At 35.3% G+C, this 24627-nt stretch overlaps 1 protein-coding gene across 1 annotated transcript in view; it reads left to right on the top strand.

Moving 5' to 3' along the window:
* LOC123310499 (carbonic anhydrase-related protein 10) overlaps positions 1–24627 on the top strand; it is a 447368-nt gene that overhangs the window by 108379 nt on the left and 314362 nt on the right. Inside the window, exon 3 of the mRNA XM_044893983.1 lies at positions 9640–9690. Within this exon, the coding sequence (XP_044749918.1) occupies positions 9640–9690 (51 nt within the window). The remainder of the gene's footprint in view (positions 1–9639; positions 9691–24627) is intronic.

The following is a 24627-nucleotide window of genomic DNA, read 5'->3' as shown; positions in this document are numbered from 1 at the left end:
TTTCTAGCGTTATAAGAAGTTATGTAACATTTTGTTCTACTCTGGGGAGGGATATAATAAAGACGTGACAGGAAAATACCGGCGAGTCGTTTTATAGGAAAGAATAAGTCCTAGAGCCCACAGGTTTGCGGTCTCCGTCCCAGAAGAGGCGACTAAATGCGGCTGGTGCTCTCAAATATCACTATCATATATTATCATCAACTCGGTTGGGAAAATGGAAAATAACGTCTTTGCAGTAGATTTATAAGCCGAAGTTTAGAGATTAAATCTCTCACCTTCTGCTGAACGGGAAAGTGTATAGACCGAACGGAAAGTTTAACAGAGACCGCGAACTATAGGGAGATAAATCTAACCAACGATAATTTATCTTGTCTATAACAAACACAGGGTAAACGTATTTCCGAGTTGCATTATGGCTAGGGGAGACATATTTACCGGTTGAGTTACAGGATTAGGGTAACTAACTCCTTCTAATTAACAGCAAGGAATACTACGGCGGTCTTCTCATTACGAAATTCGATTTTAGCCATCAACTGCTGTGTTAACGAGAGCTATTCGTTACATGATCCACCAACTGTAAAACTGATTTAGACATTAAAACTCTCATCATATTTGAATGGAAGTTGGACAAATATCCACAAATACATTCACTGATATCAACACCAAAAGTTTCGAACTATGTAACTAGCATTGCATTATAGGTATATGATTCAAAAGATTTTGCTATCGAAACAATGTGTAGGTACTAATACTGTAGAATAATATGGATAAATAGTCTTGGAAGTGGAATAATTTCTTTAACCCTCATAAATGCATTGTATAGAGTGCAAATAATATACAAGGTTGGGAGAATTTACTAGAATGGTCGAATATTATAGCTATATGATTCAACAGATTTTGCTATCGAAACAATGTGTAGGTACTAATACTGTAGAATAATATGGATAAATTGTCTTGGAAGTGGAATAATTTCTTTAACCCTCATAAATGCATTGTATAGAGTGCAAATAATATACAAGGTTGGGAGAATTTACTAGAATGGTCGAATATTATAGCTATATGATTCAACAGATTTTGCTATCGAAACAATGTGTAGGTACTAATACTGTAGAATAATATGGATAAATTGTCTTGGAAGTGGAATAATTTCTTTAACCCTCATAAATGCATTGTATAGAGTGCAAATAATATACAAGGTTGGGAGAATTTACTAGAATGGTCGAATATTATAGCTATATGATTCAACAGATTTTGCTATCGAAACAATGTGTAGGTACTAATACTGTAGAATAATATGGATAAATTGTCTTGGAAGTGGAATAATTTCTTTAACCCTCATAAATGCATTGTATAGAGTGCAAATAATATACAAGGTTGGGAGAATTTACTAGAATGGTCGAATATTATAGCTATATGATTCAACAGATTTTGCTATCGAAACAATGTGTAGGTACTAATACTGTAGAATAATATGGATAAATTGTCTTGGAAGTGGAATAATTTCTTTAACCCTCATAAATGCATTGTATAGAGTGCAAATAATATACAAGGTTGGGAGAATTTACTAGAATGGTCGAATATTATAGCTATATGATTCAACAGATTTTGCTATCGAAACAATGTGTAGGTACTAATACTGTAGAATAATATGGATAAATTGTCTTGGAAGTGGAATAATTTCTTTAACCCTCATAAATGCATTGTATAGAGTGCAAATAATATACAAGGTTGGGAAAATTTACTAGAATGGTCGAATATTATAGCTATATGATTCAACAGATTTTGCTATCGAAACAATGTGTAGGTACTAATACTGTAGAATAATATGGATAAATTGTCTTGGAAGTGGAATAATTTCTTTAACTCTCATAAATGCATTGTATAGAGTGCAAATAATATACAAGGTTGGGAAAATTTACTAAAATGGTCGATAATTATAGCTATATGATTCAACAGATTTTGCTATCGAAACAATGTGTAGGTACTAATACTGTAGAATAATATGGATAAATTGTCTTGGGAGTGGAATAATTTCTTTAACTCTCATAAATGCATTGTATAGAGTGCAAATAATATACAAGGTTGGGAAAATTTACTAAAATGGTCGATTATTATAGCTATATGATTCAACAGATTCTGCTATCGAAACAAATGTGTATACTTCATTCAACTTTATTTTAGCAGTCGGTTGGCCATGGAAATTTGACACATTTCACTCTGTATAGTACGAAAATGTGGGGTTATGAAGCTTGTCAAAACATTTTGGGGTTTTAAATCAACGCTATGTTGCCCGTTCTACGTAAAAGTTTCTGTTATTACGTATTTTATCACAATGTGACGAACATAATTGAAGTCTATACAAACTGATTGAGGGCAAACCAAATCCATATATTTGCATGGAAAATACAAGAGATCAGTATAATATCATAATATGCACTAGCTTGAGGAGAGTTGATGTTCGTTATCTTCTTTGGCTTACAACATTTGTAGATTTCAAAAATATTAACCCGAAGATGAAATGCATATGATGCAGTGGTTGGCAATGGGTATCTCCCGAAGGAATTAACAGATAATTACAAGAATGTTAAATTTTTCAACAAAAAACATCTTGCATCAATATAAGTAAAAGGAGTTGAAGGAAGTTTCAAGTTAAGATGCAACTTCACTGTTGAACAAAAATTTCACATGAATAAACAGTAACAGGGCAACTTGCGCGTATTTGTGGCTATTCATCTTAATACATTGATGTAATTATAATAATTAGGTATTTATTAGTACCTTAAGACATTTACATTGTATAGGACAAGGCAAATGAAAAACAGAAAAATCCATTTTAGGGAACTTATTATCAGATGACATTTATCGAAAATCCTGTAGTGAACTTTTCGCATTAATTCACTCAAACATAAAATTCCCAAATGCCACCACTTTTTTGGGTCTCCCAATAGAAGGAAATTCTTTGTCATCCTCTTCATTCACAATCTTTCTGATTGTGGAAATATTCAGCTGAAATATAAGTCGTTTAGATTCAGATGAAACATTATATGAATTCTCTTACATTGAATATGTTCGCTATCGTCTGACGTATTGTGGATTTTAGAATATCAGGGTATAACTATTTGAATGAGCGGACCTGAATTCTAAATAGCACTTCCTGAAACCCTGTCTCTTTTTTCAATCACCTTCGGCATTTTCGAATTTTCGTAATAAAAATTGATATTAGTTGTGGCAACGGCGTTATGACATTAACGACATTTCATGAGTGCCAACCTTACTCCGTTCTAGTTGCAAAAACTTGAGAAAATTATTTCATGGCCAACCGACTGCTAAAATAAATTTGAATGAAGTATAGGTACTAATACTGTAAAATGATTCCTTTAACCCTCATAAATGCATTGTATAGAGTGCAAATAATATACAAGGTTGGGAAAATTTAGCAGAATGGTCGATTATTATAGCTATATGATTCAACAGATTTTGCTATCGAAACAATGTGTAGGTACCTACTAATACTGTAGAATAATTCCTTTAACCCTCATAATTGCATTGTATAGAGTTCAAATAATATAGGTACAAGGTTGGGAAAATTTACTAGAATGGTCGATTATTATATATAATATAAATATACAGGGGTTATCATGAAATGCCTCAGGTAAAAGTGTACGGCTGTCAAAAATTCGCATTTCTTTTATGAATTCAAGTATACAGGGTCGTTCGCAAGTAGTGCAGCGTAGTGTAGTTGAATATTTTTGAATGGACCACTACATACATCATTGCTAATTTTCATTGTCGACTCAATTTACGAGGATGTATTGATATCTAGTAAGCCTAGACCAGTGCAATGCATAAAAAAAATATTGGGTTACCATAACAACGATCAATAATTCATTAAAAAAATATTGCCTTACCATAGCAGCACTCATTAGAAGTGTCAGTGTGAAGTTTGAGGTCAAAAAAGTAAACCAGAGTTACGCAATAAATTAAAAGAAAGAAGATGTCCACCGAAATTGTGAAAATCTAAAAAATGTCTTGAGTATCGAGCCATCATCAAGTACCTGTGTTCAAAAGGGTTAAGAGGTAAGCAGATTTATGAAGATATGCTTAGCTTAATACCCTTGGTGATCAATGTCCTTCGTATGCGACGATGAAAAATTCTACTGCAAGCTTCGAAAGAAGTAAATTTTCCATTGAAGATGATGACCGGTCGGAAAGGCCGTTTCTGTGTCGGTCCGCGAAAATATCGATGCAGTTCATAACATGATTTCTGGAGCACTGAATATTTCATACGAACGCGGTCATCATATAGTGCACGTCAATTTGGACATGAGAAAAATTGCTCCAACATGGATCCACAAATGTTTGAATGTTGATCAAAAGCGTGCAAGGGTAGAAACATCGCGTTCGATCTGTGCTCGATTTGAAAACGATGTAGACTTCTTGAACCGTATTGTTACTATGGATGAGACTTGGGCATCTTTACGATCCAGTAACAAAGCAACAATCGATGGAATGGCGAAGCTGTGTTTCTCCAAGACATAAGAATTTTCGTGTTCAAAAATCTGGTGGAGGAGTTCTGCTTCAGCTTTTTGGGATTGCCATGGAGTAATCCTGATTGATTTTTTGATGAGGGTAGAACAATGACCGATGATTACTATTCGACATCACTGAACACTCTACGTAAAAAAATTGAAGAAAAAAGACGCGGAAAGCTATCCAAGGTGTTTTTGCAGGACAACGTCCTGCACACAAATCTCATGTTGCCATGCAAAAAATTGGTGATTTAGGGTTTGAATTACTAGAACTCCCCTCTTATTCACCAGATTCTGTTCCATCCGACTATCATCTCTTTCCTCAACTGAAAAAAAGTTTAAAAGGTCGTAAATTTTCTTATTTTATCTTTTCAAGGTCAAAAGTAAAATGTTTTCTGATCGCGAGTTTAATACCATTTCGATCGCCTTGAAAACTGAATAGGATTACCCGTATATCTCAATGTGATCGTTCTTTTTTTATGGGTTTTTACTGATTTGCTACCTGCCTCCCCAATTCCTTCTATATGTGTCTGTAGTGTTTTGGAAGAAACGAAAAACTTCAAACCGTCGGTCGTTTGCAACGTTTTGAATATATTTTGGAGAGCATTCAAGGGAGATAAACTCTTATAAATACAATACTCCGATGCATGTCTGAGTCAAGTATGAAACTATTTTTTTTTAATTCATGCCGCAACGAAAGGAAGAAGAAAAAAGATTGGGAGGTATCTTGGAAATAATGAACATACGCGTAAAACTTCCATTGTTCCTCATACATCAAGCACTTCGAATAACAAATAATCATAAAATATTCAAAAAGAATCTACACTTCTTCCTAGTGTCACCTGTCAGGAATGCCGCACCCCCAAGAGATTCAAAGCTTATAAAACAAAACTTCGAAATTCTGAAATTACACCGTAGAATATTGAAATACAACACATTTAGAGCGGAAAAATATGGGGGAGTGAGATGGTCCAACAATTCCCTGTTGGTTAACCTTGTTTCTTTCGTCTCTTAATAATAAATGGGTTAATTTTTCTAGCGCTTCGCAAATCCTCGGATTTAGCGGCGCTGAGCTACCTAATTTGTAACGGGAGCAGTTTGCAATCTTATCGTGGTCTTCCCGTGCCTCGGCGTCGTATTAGTTATTTACCTTCTATGTTAATGATTACTTTCCTTATGAGGACAGACAAGTAGTCTCCCCTTCCCCATGGGTTTCACGCCCGGCTCTATTTACTCTGCTCTAATGATGATTGCAGAGATCTGTAATTGAATATTTCAGTTCTTCGGAGCTATATATCTCAATTCGAGTTGTTTTCTCTAGGTCTTTCACGTGCTTTTTATTATTTGTGCACTGATTCTTGAGTGAATGAGGAAATTCTACTGTTTTTGTTCGCAGAAACCGGTAAGAGATTCTGGCTATTTCCAACAACTAGCAAGTACGTTTAATAAATGGTCAGGGAGTGATCATTCTACAATTTCATTTTACCCATATCCGCTTCTGAGGAAGTGTTTTTTTTCTAGAACCCCATCTTGATTTCACTCACCGTTTGTAATGAATTCAAAAAAGCTATTGCCACGATTTATACAAAGGGATAGAAATATTATTCAAAGTCATAAGTTTGGGATATAACCGCTATCCATTCCTGAGTTAGAAATAAAAAAAAATGTTTCAACAGGACAGACTGAACGGAATATCTTCTGCTTCCTGTAATAACTTTTTCTATTCACTTCAAAGAGTTGAATTCATTATTGAGAACCATTCTTCGTTCACCAACTAGACAATCTGGCCGTGGATACTATCCACTCACTATCCTAACACTAATCGGCCTAAACATATTCAGATGTCTTGTTTTCTTACGAAGGAACGAACATTTTTTTGAAGAACATTTGAATCTGAACAAATCCAGACGTATACAAACATTTCATTTTCCGAAGTATTCACTAACACTAACTCAGAAAAACGTTGAATATATGTGCCTCAAGTTGTTCAATAAGGTTCCTAAACAATACCAAGCTATAACAGACATCAAAAAGTTTAGGAAAGCTATTCTCTTTTTATTATTAGATTTAGAACCGTATTCTATAGATGAATATTTAAACTCTTGATTTCCTCCACAAACTAATTTTATGCAATTGTTGATGTGAATTTTTTGTTTTCCCATTTTTTGCTGTGTTGTTTTTAGGTTTCTCCAAGACATATTTTATTTCTGAATGTAATTCTGATTATAAAATAAACGATTATTATTATTATTATACATCTGATGAATGTGGATATGATGGATGCTTCTTTAAATTCGATTCTACCTGAAAAAAACTGTGAGAAGAAAACCTTCAGTAATATAAAAATAATATCTTGCTGCAGCACTAAATTTTTGTGCAACTAGATAGACAGATAAAAATGCTTAATGAAATGGGTTTAAAATCAACCATTATACTGAATACAATCATCAAATTGCCTTATGTAGCCAGAGTTGTTGGTGAGCATTATTCAAATTCCTTTTTAATTTCTCAGTCTCTTCATTCTTCTCTTCAGGGATAATCGTTTAGTTAACACAATCCACTGCCTGTCTTATTAATTTTTGTTAATGTTATAAGAATTATTACAATCAAGTTGTGTTTACGACGACGAAGAGGATATGACAGGTTTTGTGGTCTTATTATAAGGAAACCAATTATGTATAGGCCGACGTTTCGTTTATTCTTATAGACATCCTCAGGGCAATGAAAATAAAAACTTTTTGTGGTTTCTAAAATGGGCCTACTTCCCCTTCAATCTCTGCCACAATTTCATCAGCTCTACTCTGACCATAAGTTGCTTTTATTCTGTTGTAGAATCCATGGTTAGTGCTCATTGTATAGTCAACTGGTTTCTAAATGATCACTCAAGTTCTGTTTAAGTTTGAAGAATACTTTCGACAGTATCACTTCAGCCAGGTGAACCAAAGTTATCCACTAGAGCTTCTGAATTGTAGTGGAGGTGATGAAAATCTGTGAAATGTGTAGTATTTGATCGTACGCTCAAAATCATTCGATGAAGATTTGAAAACCCTGAGAACCCTGCTGATCAGTTTTTTTCACATAACTTTCGAAAAATAGTCTGCATGGTTTGAATGCATCGAGATAAATAGTATCTACATATGCTACTCGCCTTCCCTGGGTTCACTAAGGTAAGGGTGAAATACTTTTTTTTTTTAATATTCCGTTACTAATTTTCCACAGAATATGTATTGGAATTATATATGAACATATTTCTTAGTATTCACACTCACTAATATTTTCACACCATAGCAGCACTCATTAGAAGTGTCAGTGTAAAGTTTGAGGTCAAAAAAGTGAACAATAGTTATACAATAAATTAAAAGAATGAAGATGTCCACCGAAATTGTGAGAATCGAAAAATTGGAGTATCGAGCCATCATCAAGTACCTGTATTCAAAAGGGTTAATAGGTAAGCAGATTTACGAAGATATGCTTAATACCCTTGCTGATCAATGTCCTTCGTATGCGACCGTGAAAAATTGGACTTCGAGCTTCAAAAGTGGTAAATTTTCCATTGAAGATGATGACCGATCAAGAAGGCCAGTTTCTGTATCAGTCCCCGAAAATATCGAAGCAGTTCATGACATCATTTTATCAGACCGTCGAATTGGGCTAAAACGGACATCTGAAGCACTGAATATTTCATTCGAACGCTTTCATTATATAGTTCACGTCAATTTGTACATGAGGAAAATTGCTGCAAAATGGATCCCAAAATGTTTGAATATTGACCAAAAGCGCTTGCAAGGGTAGAAGCATCGCGTTCGATCTGTGCTCGATTTGAAAACGATGTAGACTTCTTAAACCAAATTGTTATTATGGATGGTACATTTCTACGATCCAGAAATGAAGCAACAATCGATGGAATGGGGACACTCTGGTTCTCCAAGACCTAAGAAGTTTTGTGTCAAAAATCTGCTGGAAAAGTTCGGGCTTCATTTTTTTTTTTGATTGGCATGGAGTAGTCATGATTGATTTTTTGGATAAGGGTAGAACAAGAACCGGAAATTACTATTCGACATTACTGACCACTCTACGGGAAGAAATTAAAGAGAAAAGATGCGGAAAGCTATGCAAAGGTGTTTGTTTTTGCAGGACAACGCCCCTGCACACAAATATCATGTTGCCATGCAAAAAATTCGTGATTTAGGGTTTGAAGTACTAGAACACCCCTCTTATTCACCAGATTTGTTTCCATCTGACTATCATCTCTTTCCTCAACTGAAAATAGTTTAAAAGGTTGTAAATTTTCTTCCAACGAGAAGGTTATAAAAGATGTGGAGGTCTGGTTTTCAGAGCAAGAAGAAACATTTCTTTGGAAGGTCTATAGACGTTGCAGGTTCGCTGTAATAAATTTAACTAATTAAAAGGAGAATATTTTGCGTAATAAAATATTTTGGCATTGAAATTTTGTTGGGTTCTATAGTGGGCTTAGAATTTTCCAATATATCCTCGTATCACCCAATATTCGAATATATTATATGGCACCTATTTCGAATGTGATGTAGGAAGAATTAGCTAGAAAACCTGCTGAAAAAAAACGTTTATTTATGGTTATATTCAGAAGTGTTTACCAACCTGGTATCTGCTTTCGTATACAAATAATGATGGGGGAACTTCTTCGTGAGCATATCTTGTGGTCTTGAAATTCGCACACCAGATGAGCCTTACCTGCTGAAAAAACTTGATAAATTAATAAGATCCAGAATACTCTCACTTTCATTCCAGAACATTTTAATTCCACAATAGCTGCGGACGAATTTAATCATCTTGAAGCGCAACGGTAAACATTTGTCCCGCTTCCGCATTCATCTGATTTCATCGAGACGGGATAAACGAGCTCCCTTCCCGAAGGAAAAACACAGAACGCCTTTTTACCGAAAAAACAACGCAGACTTCGACTGATCCGGATTAAAAATGAGTAAGGTGCCGGCGTTGCTACGAGCGCGTGCAATGCTACGCGACGTTCTAATTCCATCTAAGCCCACAAAATATGGGCCATAGTCCAGACTCTACCGACCATTCATCAATTATTGTCGGCGTTCTATTCAAGTGGATGTTTTTGTTTCAGGCAGCCTGGCCGTTAGCTGGGAGGATTGGTGGACGTACGACGGCATTTCAGGTAGGATTAAGGCCGCCATATTGCCCATATTTATATCCGCGATCAATCAGCAAATCGGTCCTCGTCATAAACTGAATTGGTTTAGGTGTAGACCGATGAGTTATACGGATTTAGTGATGTTGAGATAGACATCTGTATTTCTCGGGATGGGTTATATCCGATACATTGACCCGCCGGATTGGATTTTGATTCAATTTGTGTTTGAGTCGTCACGCCACGGGGTAGATACGGTCGGATAAATGACGAATACGGTAATTGTAAACGCGTTCTGCTTTCTATTGTGATTTGGTTCTTCCGTTTTATGGCTCTATGTTACCAAATGAGATTGATATTGATCATGGTCGTTTACTCTCAAATGTTCAAAAAGCAGAAAAAATGGAAAACGATGCAGCGTGCGGTATTAAGCTGATTACCTAGAATGTTTTCCGAATCAATTCAACATATAGCCAAGGCAATTTTGCTTTGCGATTGATCATAAAAAATCAGAACAGCGAATTTAGCATTCCATGGAATAGGACAACTACCTTTGTATTCTGTAATTAATAGAGTGCAAATATAAAAAAACAACATAACATAATCATCAACACAATTTCGTTTCTTTCGCATCGACAAGGCGTGCTAGTGAAAATTTGTAGTCATCTCTCTTCCTAACAAAAAAAAATCTACACTACAGGGTCTTTCACGAGGAACCTCACCCATATTTATACGGGAAACTACTGAACGTATTTTCATGAAATTCAGCACTTATAAGTATTTCACGATGCTGATGAAATCTAAAATATTTTCAAGGCATGAGCACCTCCGGTTTTTCCGGAAATGACGTCAACTTCCGTTTTTGAAATTAGAACACCATTTTTTTATTGCAGAAATAGATTCCTTAGAAAATTTCAAGATATTTTGATCTAACATTTTTCAGTTTTGTTTGGAAAATTCTCTCTGAGCGGGAAAATTCGAAAAAAAAATCGAAAATAGAGCTCCGCTGAAACAAGAATAACTTCGAGGTTTTTGGATGGAAAATTTTCATTTTTGGGATTTTTCAAGATGTAAGATTGATGTATCCACTTTAAAAATCGAAATCGCGATTCATGATACAGGGGGTGAAAAAATCGCTTTCATATTGAGGGATGACAAAATCGTGAAAAATCAATTTTTTCAAATTAGAACCCCATTTTTTTATGGCAGATATTGAATCTACGTTAAAAAATAATGTGAGTGTATGCATCACACCCTTGCCCTAAAGTGGATATTTTCTGAGTTATTCACAAAAAACTGTTTTTCGTCTTGAATTTTCAGCTATTTCTTTTCCCTTCACGCCAAAAAGATGAAATTTTCAGGAACTGTTATTTGAACCATGCTGTAGATTTTTCACCCCTTCTTGAAATCGACTTCAAGTTACTATTAGGAGAACCATAGCAAACTCTCGCAGTTATAACTAGAGAAGATGCTCAAAGTTTTGATAAGTTTACTAGGAATTGCGAATATTATATTTTTATCGTCAGAAAATCCTCTCAAAGAGTACAAATACCTTTTGTGTAAAATGAATAATATATTCAAAAAATAATTTTTCATTAAATATTCAAATCAACTAGGATTCAGGAATATATTATATTTTTATTGAACAAAACACTTTCAAACGGTACGAATGCACTCTTTTTGAAAATAGTTATAATCTTCAATAATTAACTATTCATTTCATAATATAATAACTTGGAATAGGCAATAAGAAATTGATTAGAATTCCACAATTCCTGTATGAAAAAATTATTTCAAAAACTTGACAAATTCCCTCTCTATTCCCTAAAAAAAATTTCGTTAGAATGCAGTCACTAGTTTCGTTTCAGCAAATTTTTTTATAAACAACCTGTTCAATTTCCAATATGAAAAATTGTGAATGAGTAATCAAAAGGGAGCTTATCCAAAATCTAATATAGTTTTGCTTTTTTCATACGTATCATATGATGAAAATAATCCAAAATTATAATCAAACTTGGACAACGTAGAAAAAATTGTCGAAAAATGAAGTGAGGCGTGGAATTTTTTGAAAAACACAAGAACTCGAATATCTCGGAAACTGTTGATTTTTGGTTATCCCATAAATATGGCTCAAACTACAGCAAATGAGTGGTACTAACACCTCCTCCAAGGTTCACGTCTAATTTGGAAACACCCTTTATATGTAGATACCTACATATAAATATAAATAGTGCTTTCATATCCATTTCGAGCAACTTAATTCAAAATTGCCCTGAGAAAATTCAAAATCCAAATGCGCAGAATATATCCATGTTATATGGTTCGATAAAAACTTGTCGTCCAAAAATTCAATAAAATGGATAAAACTTATCAACAATACTCGACAATACAAATAAAGTATTCATTGACAGGGTGACTTATTTCACACTTATTCTCAACGTTCGTTCAATTTCAACCTGCCACGGTAATACCGCTTTCATCTTGTTTGAGCACGATCGCTTTCCTTGATTCATGCACAAAATGTTGATATCATCATCAATCAAGGAAAGCGATCGTGCTCAAACAAGATTTCTCAATCCGTTTTTTGTTATCCCTCTAGATAAAAATGGTTGAATGCTGATTTAAACTAAAAATAGATTTTCCGTAATCATTTTCTGAGAAATTGTGATGGTTCCATTTGTACTTGGTTGACATAAAATCAGTATAGTTACTTTCTACTTTTTACTGGCATATTCGGAATCGGTTAATGAGAACTCAAAAATATATCCGTGTATTCCTGGAAAAAAACCGGGAATAAATTCCACTCTATCGCTTCCTGTGACTCGCTTAATACCTACAATATTCCAAGAGTTAATGGGACTCCCGCAAATGTCGTCTTTGATAACTTTCGTGGAGGATGATGAGGTTCTATAAAAGCGGTATCCCCATGAATATAGGGGAGATTACATAGGAAAACCCTGAAATTTTCTAGAATCGTTATATTTCAGTTTGATTCGAGGCAGATGTATCATATCGCTGTGCTTTTTGCCATGAATAGAGGAAAATTTCTGGATAATACGTGCTCGGTTAGGCGCAGCCAAGCAAAGTGAAGTCGATGAACTTATAAGACAAGATCAGCGGGTCATAGAAATTATTTATTTTTTCAATAAATATTACTACCTGAACGAAGAGGGTGAACCAAAAGAACCAAATTCAAAAAGTCGTCTGTCAGTGCAGAGCTATTTTTTCACCTGAGATGCGAATAATTCTGTAATCGATTATACACTTATCTAATGACCCTTATGATTTAAAGTTTTCCTATCTATGCATGATTTTCACGAGATACCTGGGCTACGTTCTGCCTGTAAAGATACAGATACACTGGATCCCGTACAAATTCTCAATTCTTGAATAAACAAATGACAAGTGTCAATCACAAAAATCGATTCATTCGAATATTTATACGAATAGATCATTCTTAGTACCGATTAACCGGAAATTCTACAATATTATGAATAGTTTGTTTATAAGATATTTGTTTATGGTTTGTCTCCTTTCAAAACCCTACTTCTACAGAACCTCCTTTCGAGCGCCAGTTTCGGAGCTGGGACTCATAGAGTTGATTCCGAAAACTCTACTCCCTCTGGAACGAACGACAACTATTGACACTTGTTCTGAAACTGCGTGCCCAAACGTCTCGGAACAAAAAGTGCTGATAGGGTCTACTGGCCGAACGCACCTCAGATATTTATATTTCATAGGCTACTCAAATTATAATATCAAACATTTGCGTCGTGCTGACAATCCTTTCCCTGATAGCGCCTCAACTCCCCACCATTGTTACTAAATATCAGAAGACAGCCTGCCAATGGGGAATTCTCCTCAATTTAGGTTATCACAGCGTATGCAAGTTCAAACTGAATAATTATTTTCATTAGTTTCATCCATGAATTTTTCAACTGAACCGCGAAAACTATTCAAAATCATTCTTCGAATATGAGGTTTTAAAATTTAAATCGCTTCGTTTTTAGTTTACGATTTGGCAACAGCGCCTACTAGAAAATAAAAAAACAATGGCTTGTTTATAAAATAACAGCTGTTGATTCACAGCCATCATAAGGCACGTACTCACTGGCGAGCCTCAACAGCAACCGTAAAATGCACTATGAAATCTATCCTTACTGCAGCAATATAGTATCTGTTAGGTTTACCTCCTGTACACTTCGCCGTTTAGGGGTGACTATGAAGATAGCTTTGGTGTCTGGAAACAGAGAAAATGGCGTAATAGTGGAGTGGTTAGAGAGCACGCTTAGGCTTACAAGAATCTCTCCTTCATGTGGATAGCCGATTCTGCTTTGACGAACGCTACAGGGTAATTTTTGTGGGGACTGCTAGACCTCGTTTCAACCTGTTCCACATAGTAAAGGACTGTTTCATAGTGCAAGTTGAGCTATAGGTATCCTGTTCTTGTCTGCCGTTAGAGAATATCCTCAGAAAACCCTCAGGAAAATACATTTGTATATGTTGTCCCCTTATATAGGAACACTCTACGTGAGTTAGGTTTCGGTGAGGTTTTAAAAGCAATTTGATTATCTGCTTAATCAGAGGGCCATTCAGCTTTAAACAGTCCGGAACCGACTCTGCAATGCCATTAGATGGTTCGACAAAATAATTGTTTCATTTCTCTTTTCTTTCGAATATTTTATACGTGAACGTGTCTCCTCTCCTCAGTGAAAGGTAGTTGTTTTTTTCAGATTTTTTTCACATTGGCTAAATTATCAGAAAAGAATTCTGGACAATTGAGTTCCATCCATCCGAATAGCAAGCTTCTAATTACCCAAATCTTTTCTGTATTTGAATTTGAGACCAATAATGAGGAACTCGTCCTGAATTGGTCCGCTTTGAGAACCAATTGGTTTTTATTAACCCATTTCTCAATGAATAATTTCTACATCCAAGAAATGTTTTCTATCAACTTCCTCCTCCACAGTGAACTGATTTCTTCCATGAAATGTGTTGAAAATTCCATTCTCATCAGTTTCATGATTGAAATAATCAAAAACACTCTCTGGCAAGTGGACTACTTTTCATTCTCCTTACTCTCCTATACAATAATTTTTAACAACGTTTCGGCATCATTCCTGCTTTTATCAAGGCTGCAAAAATTGAACATGTCATCATGATGATGAATATACAAAGTACACCAAACACAAAGACATACACTACAACTTGAAATAAATTGAATTACATTCTTTCACAGAAAAAACACGCGAAGGACATAACTGACACACTGTATGAACTAATGTATAAATGTATAAACTAATGTCTAGTATAGTGTTTTTCAACAAGAACTTTGTTTTGTGAATCAAAATAAAACAATAAATTCAGATGACAATGATTCAAATTTTTATTTCATTCAGAAAAGGATGGGGTTTGGCAATTATGAATGGAAAATGATATCTTATAAATGTCCACCACGATCACGGTTAGAGCGGTGTTAATCGCATGATCTAGCTAGCCCTTTAACGGCTGAATTTCGTGAAATTATGCGATCAGAAAATTTGGTTTGCAATAAATCCATTGTTTCGGTACATGTGTGACTTGTGGCACCGTCTTGTTAAAACCACATATTTGTGATATCCGAATCTTCAACAATAGGACAAAAATTACTTGTTAACATCCCTCGATTATATTGACCGATCTGTAAAACTTTTACAGATCCATCATTTTCATAGTGAATTTTTATTATTTTGAAACGATTTTTGAGTGAAATGGAATTCATTGTAACAATTGCCCAAGTTTCTACCATAAATATATCAAAAACCAATTGCCAAAACTTTCATGTAGTTCCGGTGGGGCCATAGTAAAAAACAAAGTTCTTGTTAAAAATCCCTATACAATTTCCTGTAGATCTTCGTCAGTTGTTTTCTAATTCATTGTTTTTGTGGTGTTGAATGTTCTTAGAAGAGAATATGCAAGAAAAGGAAAACAATGAATAAGAAAACAACTAATGAAGATCTACAGAAATTTTATAATCGTAATAGACATTAGTTTATACAGTTTAAGTGTGAAATGGATGTTGTTTAGTGTGCCTACTTTGTAAAGATATCATCATGTTCATTTTATTTTTGCTTGCCTGATAGTGTTTCTAAATTTTAGCAGTATCTGCGTTCCATCCAAAGAAATGGCCAGCGCAGAATCATCGAAGTAAAACTTCGAAAATGGAACTCCTATTGCATTTAGCTCCGCGTTTATTGAACAGCCTTCCTTTTTACATGTTTCAGCCTACGGCCATCTTTAGAAAACAGACTTGTAACAACTTTTGTATGAAAAGGTTTTCGGAATTAGTTTTCGAGATCCAAAAATACATTATATAAATACCCATTTTAGGAGCAAAAAACTTTTGGCGATCTATTGGTGAATCACTAGATTCTCTTGGACAAAAATGAAAAATTAAAAAGTTTAAATATCCAAAAGGATAGCCCTAAAATAGCTTCGTCCCAATAGGGAGATCTCCCTATCTTCTCGCTCAATATGAATTAAAAATTAATATTAAAAAAAACTATCACACATACTTAAACAATGTCAAAACACAATATCAATAGAAGTTGCATGTTCAAAGTATCAGCCAAATATCAAAGAGCGAGACGTTCAATCCATTGGGCAAAAACAAAGACATGGAGGCCAGAAACAGGAGAACAAGAACCCGGGAATAGTTCATAACTCAACAAATACTTTGACATCTCAGATAAAACAAATGACATACAAAACAACAACAAAACGCCGCCAAGGAATTATATAATTTAGTTGATAGTAGTCACAATATTTGACAGCAGAATCTGCGTCTAACCAAAGAACTGAGATTTTCCCAATTCTATAGACAAACGAATTCGCATTTCATCGCAATGTAAGACTCATTCATAGGCTTTTAACTCAAAGTATTCTAAAATTTTGATTTCCTTCATTTATTTTAAATGACGTTGACGAGAAAATTTTGTAATTAACTTGGATATTAATCTAGCAAATAATGATCTTGAATATCAAGAGGATTCGCACCTTAAACCATCGTAATCCTTAATCGGTTCAAATGAAAACCTAATTTTTCAAAACAATTTTATACTTCAAAGCATTTGAACACAATGAATTTCTATGAGGTAACTGTAAGAATCGTATGATTCTTCAATCTTCAATGGATATTGGTTGAGAATTTTCTAACTGAAATTCTACTCCACTCGTTTGAAATGAGATCAAGAGCTGAGACATATTTCATGACACCATGTCCGCTTCTCCTCCCAAAAGCAATAATCGAAATGAACATTGTCGATGAAATAACATTCAAGCAACTCTTCCCATTCGATCCCAAATGAATTTCCGACTATCCAAAATCTCACCGAACCGAAGCAGTACCTGCACAACCCTTCGTGTCAGTCGATCAACCATTCTGATACAAAATAACAGAACAAAAGACTTACATGAATCTCGGCGGTATATGAAAGTAGGGAGGCCGTAAGGTTTGTTCATTTCCTATCTTTCAAGGAGTGATTGATGTGTGGGAAGTACAAACTTTCCGACCTGGCAGAATATATAGCCTGAGTTGATTTGCGAGTTAGCGGCGTATTTGCCGCACTAAACTTCCAGTAAACGTCCCGAAGTTTTTCTACCGAGAAAATGTACAATTCTTGAAATATTGCTTCACTCGGGTCATCAACCATCCGGCTGGCTCAAAGGGTGAAAACTTTCCTCGCGCCCCTGTTGGTGTTACGACCGAAGGGATATAATTCGTTGGGAAATATTGAAAAACGAACTTGATGTATTTACGTCAACGTTAAATGAATTATAGTGCTCGATGGGTTTATTTTTATTTCATCTTATAAACAACAGGGGTTAATCTTTTGGATATTTTAAATTTTTCATTACTTTTATCGAAGAAAGGGAAAAAAATTTTTGCTCATTCAGTGAGTATTTATTGTATTTTTGGATCTCGAACATTAATTCCAAAAATAGTTGTTACATGCCAGTTTTCTGAAGGTTGCCATAGGCAGAAACAAGTACAGGAAGGCTGTATAGTCCATTCAAGAATGATTGACATCTCAGGTGGCTATGGAAAATAAAATTTGAGTTGGTAAAAGCCCATAAGTTAAGATTTTGTGTTACGAAATTCAGGTTGGTATTGTGAATAAACAGTGATCTATAGACCTCTCATATGTGAATCTATGCACTGACCGATGATAATTTTAATTCTGTTCTGCAGTTTATGTTCTTCAGTCAATCGTACAAATTGGAAACATAATCACTGTATCAATTCTGAGTGTTGATTAATGCTCTGAATTTGAATATTTCTTTTTTTCAAGTAACGTGCGCTCAAAAAAATTTGTCGTCAAGTAGGCTATGGAATTTTAAACGTTGAAAATTCGGTGTCTAAACGTAGGTCTTTTCTTGATTTACTTCATCTTCCCAAAATGTAGACAATTATGACATCAACCTATACATCGTAATTTTGTATGGATAGTGGAAAGGCCCTTTTAAGGGAATGTTAATTTCGCCCAAAGTGCGAAAAGCATTTCTTCCATTGAGTCAGATCACAAGAATCCAAACAATCTGAGGCGGTTAGAAAAATTCTTGGTAAAAATTTTAACCGAGGTTCGTGGAGTTTCTGTCTTCTGTCATCATATTTTCATTATACCTTGGGAATGTCGCTGGAACATTAAAGAATATTTCCACTCTCCTTCTATTTTCTCCCCAATTTTGAAGTAGGATTCAATAATAAATGCTTTTTGCACGTCCATAAAAACCATCTTTATAATTTCCTGATAATTTTAATTCAACAACAATACAAAATGCTAACTTCTAACTCGGCAGTTCACCTGGAAAATAGTACAGCAAAAGTTAATAATTACGTTAAGACACGAACCATCGACGTTCGAAATTCCATAGCGTACTTGACGACGAATTTTTTCAACGCACGGTACTTTCCTAGGTTATATTTATATATTTTTGTTCTGTGACTTTCACTACACAAATTATTGAAATTCTTTTGTGACCAGATATAAAGCTGCGTCTGGACTTTCAAGACCTACTGGGATGTCAATCATTATTTTTCTATACAATAAAACACGGAACTAAATACAGTAGGAGTTTTTAGATTTTCCACCCATTCTTTCTCAATTGATCTCCTCGATGAATTTTAAAACAATTATAATGCATCCCAACCGTGTGACCAGAAGTCACACGACACACGACTAAGTACATACAGCGTGCCAAAAAAGTAACGTACCTCGTCAATAATTTTCAATAATTTCAAAAGCAATTTGTCGTATGCTGATATTTCTCATCCCCTATACCCTGCACCCCACTACTTTGTTTTTTCAAATGAATGAAAGGCAATTTGATTACCTATTCAGAGATGTGTCTGAAAGTAGAATTGGTTGCGTAGGTTTTTCATTAAAAAATTACGAAATAATTCACAATTTGTCATTGGAGAGTACTGCAATCAGACCATGTTTCGATTACTAGTTATTAAATTCACGAATCCATGGATTTGTAATTTCGAAATCGGGCCTTCCTATCCTTTTTGGAATTTGAAATCTCTCACCCTTTACGCTCCACATCCCTCTACTTTTTTTTCAAATAGGAATATAGAGTGTGATATACAGCGTGCCAAAAAATTAACATATTTTAAAAAAAAGTAGAGAGGTGTGGAGCGTAAAGGATGAGAGATTTTAAATCCAAAAAATCATGGGGTGCGGGGCGTAGGGGGTAGAAACTATCAAATTCAAAGAAGGATACGATAAATTGCTTTTGGAATTAAAAATCGACGGGTGCCAGGATTTTCCTGATTAATTTTTCGTGTAATAATTATTGACGATTTACGTGACTTTTTTGGCACGCTGTATGTAATAATTCTATGATAAGTATACTCAAAAATACCAAAGGTTTTTGTATTTTAGTACTTCGGCTATATTAAAAAAATCGATTGATCATTTTTTTGAACGTTGTAGACATACTTGATCTTCTTCCTCTACACTTACGTGTGAGGAAATGTAGCCTGCTAGAAGCAATAAGAATATCCCTTAACGGGAATCTCCTACCCGGAAACTGGGTTGGACATATAAGAATATTGAGTCAACTGGACTCAAACCTCTTGGCAAAACCATCGGATGCTATGCCAATCATTTTCTTTTTCGAAACGCCCTTTGAAACGGTCATAGCTGACCGTCCTAGTGCAATAAGTTTCGTAAATCATTTGGACAAAAAGTCATCCACGTGGTTTACTGATAGATCAAAATCAGAAAGGGGCACTAGCATTCGCATATATGGACCTAAACTGAGGATCTCTAAAGCTCTGGGAAGTGAACCCTCTATTCTACAGTCCGAGACACTGGCTGTTTACGTATGCGCTCAGGAGTGTCTCAAAGTGAACCACAAAGGTGAGCATACCTATATCACCACGGACAGCCAGGCCACGCTGAGGTGCCTGGAATCACACTGCCAGAGATCTCTGACTTGGGAGTGCCGTAATACCATAAAGCAACTGGCCATAGACAACAAAGTGACTCTACTATGGGTACCAAGGCATTGTGGTGTTGAAGGAAGTGAAATAGCCGATGAAATTGCAGAAAGAGCACCATGCTTAACACCTGTTAGACCTGAGCCTTTCTGTGAGCTTGGAATATACCAATATAAGACAGCGGCCCAACAATGGGAGTTGAACAACAGAATAACCCTCTGGAGAAGAGAAACACTCCTGGACTTACTCAGTCAAAGAAATTCGTGATGATTTCACCGACCTACACCAGAAAACTGCCAAAGCTGTCACGAGCTGAGCTTCGGGTGATGGTGGGACTGCTGACAGGACACTGGGGGTACAAATATCACTTCTACTGTATGGGAGAATCAGCAGATGAGATTTGTAGGCTCTGTGGATCAGAAGCAGAAAAATCTGAACACATGGTATGCAAGAGCTGGCCACTCATATGGGAAAACCGGTCCTGGATACTCACGAGGTAACAGCTGGGGTCCCTAAGGATGTTGTCAGTGTTATCTAGCGTTGTAGAACATTTTTCCTCGAGATTTACCCCCTTTAATATGTATGTTGTTCACGATGCTTGAAAATTTCTGAATGTTTTTCAATGTTCCTGATGAATTATCATATTACTTCTTTCCTTATCTGATAATATCTAGAATCTTCTCATCATCATGAAGCCGCCTACGTTCGGGAATAGAATATGCATGAGTCTCTCTCGTTTTCCGCAACTTTCGCTTGTCGGGTTCTCAAAGCAGCGATTTGTCGAGTCCCCCTTACACCCCTAATTGTTAATATTGTCCGATGAATGCCAAAGAAGTCGTTAATCTTACTTCTCGAAGAGGGACATAACGACGCTGAAGTGGCGAATAGTTTGCTTTTTGCAAGTTCCACAGGAGGTCGTCGCGACCTATACGAGGATGTGATTAATGGTTTACCGGATGAGAAGTGAACTTGAAAATATAAATAAAACTAGAAATTTTCCGGAGAATGTCTGACATCAACGTAATTAATACGTTTTCCGAATTGTGAAGAACGCCATGACCGGGAAAACAAAAGTCATGTATAACCCCGTTTGACAGATATTAGTTCTAACGTTTCGAGTAATTGATTATACTATGAATATGGAATTTTGTAATGAATCCACGTGTTCGAGACAGGATAATTCATCATCTGAAATTTTTGTTTTATGGTTGGTAAGTTCTAAAAAGCCGCAGTGATTACGTCGTGTAAATTGAATCGTGACCCGGCGGCATGAAGGGTTTATTGCTGCGAGCACGGCTTTCTTGATGATGACGGTACGAGGAGGTGTTTCGGGGAAATTGATAGCAATTCGATACTTTATTGGGTAATAATAAAAGGATTTCAAGCATTACCCATATTCAATCATTTATAATATTTCTATTGATTCGTTATTTTTGTTAATTCATCTTGGGCATGTATTCAAATAGTATATTTCACAACATATACTGAGGTATGTGTGTGAATTACCTGGTCTTCTTTTACTACTTATATGGTCCTAAAAAGAATGAGTCTTCGAATCGTACAGATATTTTAACAGAAGATTGTTTAGGTCAAAAGAAACAGTTTTGTTCCGTACCATTTTTTTCCGATTCGGCCCTGATAAAAAGATAAAGAATATTTTATTGTACCTTTTAGGTACGACTCATGTGAATGCAGAAGTTTTGCAGCGCGCGAGTTGTATAACAATTGAGGCTCAAGTAACGAGAGCCCGACTCAGTTGGAGCGGCCACATTCTGAGGATACAAGACACAAGACTCCCCAAAATAGCTCTGTATGGCGAATTTACAGAGGGAGCTCGGAAACCAGGAGGCCTGTATAAGCAATAAGGATATACTGCATCAATCCCTAAAATCAATTAATGCTAATCATAACTGGGAACAACTAGCGTTAGACAGGTCACAGTGGAGGTCTTTGGTCCACAGTTATAATGGAGACTCGAGAAAAATACAGCGGCGGCCAGATCTGTTTGGCGACTATCCTTGCCCAGAGTGTGGAAGAATCTGTAGGTCAAGGTTGGGTCTCTACAGTCACAAGAGACCACACAGTCGCAAGTAGCCCTAAGAAATTTGATCGCACCGATAGTCCGGTTTTTTAGTCTTTTTGTAGATTTATTCTCGGTAACGAGATTCAGCAATGGATGGATGGATGAACTAAACAAACACAAACTCCAATTCCAAATAAAAATATCCAAATGGTTTGGGAAAGGACAACATATAATAACAAACTATGAATGTACACTTGTTCACAATTACGAATATTGTTGAATGCTGTCTTTCCATGCATGCAAATTTATAGAGAGATTTCAAAATATCCTCCATTCTACTCATCCATTTATGACCTCTTTTCAGAATATTTTGTGAAACTTTTCTCAACATAATTCACTTCAAGCATTTTCAATTCTTTGCGTAAGTTCTTCCCTCTAATTTATTTCTATAGTGTGCTGTTTTGGATTAACATTTTTTAGGACCACATGTTTTTTCGAGCAAATATACTGGTGAAGAGTATTTTTTTCCCAATAAAGACACTATTATTATTTGAATTTTTTTGAGAATTTTTTGCCAGTACTCACTTCTACAAGATGAGAATACAGGCAAAATGTATATCATTTGAAATTTTCTCGAAGAAAACTTTCCAGATAGATGGATGGATAGGAGAGGTCTACATTCAGGCCAGCACGTTTGCCAGATTTCAACCCAATAGTCTATTTCATCTGGAAGATACCTGATATCCAAAGTTTACCCAACAGAAATAAATTCAGAGGAAGAACACATGAAAATTGGGTAAAAGTAAAATTCTGTTGAGACAAGCTTCACAAAATATTTTGAAAAGAGCTCATTGATATATTGAGCAGAATGGAGGATATTTTGAAGAGCTCCTATAAATTTGCATGCAGGGAAAGGCAGCATTCAACAATATTCTTGATTGTGAACAAGTGTATGTTGATAATTTGTTAATATTTGTAGTCGTCTCCTAACTCGTTTTGATATTTATATTCAGAGGTGTTTTTGAGTTCTTGATTTTTCTTTTCAGTTACAATACGAGTATTCAATAAAAATGTACCTGATTACATTCCTGAATGTGTCATTTATAGGTGATTTTTTAATAAACATTGCCATTAGTACATTAAAGTGTTTTCAAAGCATATAAATCCAAATGTTCTACAATTAGGTAGCCAATACTTCAACTTTTCTGTATTACATTTCACATTGCTTTTAACGAAAAATTACGAATTGACACGAAATGCGTAATAATTATGAAATAATTATTTAGTTAGCTTATTCAGTTTTTTCTGTTTTTTCAGTTTGTTCTGCACCAGATCATCTGTCCATTTTCATGAATTTCGATGTACACAGTGTTTTGTTGCCATATTTTACTTCAATCGAATTTTACTGTATCGGTCCTAAACTTTAGGTTTCCTTATATAACAGTCAACGCGAAAACTCTCTGGTTGTTGACTGTTCAAAGATGATGTCATATATAATTAAATTTTGCAAAAGTTTCACAAATGTACGCTCTCGGATTTTCCTGTATTACGTGTTAGATATCAAACTGTTTTATACCACCATCATTCGGAACTCAATATATGCAAAGACTGTAAAGAGTCTCGATAAGAGTTTTCAGATATTCAGCGTTCAAAACCAGTACCCTCTTATAAGTGCGCAGATGCCTAGAACTCCCACTAGAACTCAATTTCACAAAATGTAATTTGCCATAAACATTCCAAAATGATCAGGCATAACCGTGATTTTTTTTTAACTCTTTGTTACCTTCCTATCCTTTGACATATGAAATGCAAGAAACTGAAAAAAATATTGTTTTTTGCCGACATTTATTTTGCACTCTGCATTGAGCGGAAGAGATTGGATGAAAACTTGTCTTCAGTTCAATAAAACCAATTATGAATATTTTGATTTTCACGCCATATCGAAAATTAAGTTTGCTCAACTATTCGAACGAAAAAATCGACAAATAGCGGAAACTCTTGAATTTTCTCCACGGAAGACTGCAATCAACCAAATCATCTGAATAGGATAATGCGTTCACAAAAATATGTTGTTAATTTTAATGTTCATGAATACATTTTCAATTGGTAAAACTAACTCTTGAATAACAAAGCCCATTTATTTTTCTGGAATCTGTCCCTCTCCCCAACTAGGAAGTTCTTGACACTGCCGTATCTGCGCCTGTATAGAATCAATCAGAAACTTTTCCACGATAACCACAATTACAAATGACAGACTCTTCACCTTTCCAACGACAACTCTGTCCGATAACTTTCGGGAAACCTTTAAATATGTGTGGCAAAAACTTTCAATTTGTGACTCCTCCGATGCGCTGGAGACTTTAGGGAAGGGACGTCATTTCTTTTCGCTAATATGACACGAGAAGTCGATATAACTCCTTATAAATGACCAAAATACCTTATGTTTCTATATATA

Source organism: Coccinella septempunctata, chromosome 3, assembly GCF_907165205.1.
Source record: "Coccinella septempunctata chromosome 3, icCocSept1.1, whole genome shotgun sequence".
Lineage (NCBI taxonomy): Eukaryota > Metazoa > Arthropoda > Insecta > Coleoptera > Coccinellidae > Coccinella > Coccinella septempunctata.
The sequence above is the reverse complement of the archived record's forward strand: the minus strand, read 5'-3'. Positions and strand labels throughout refer to the sequence as shown.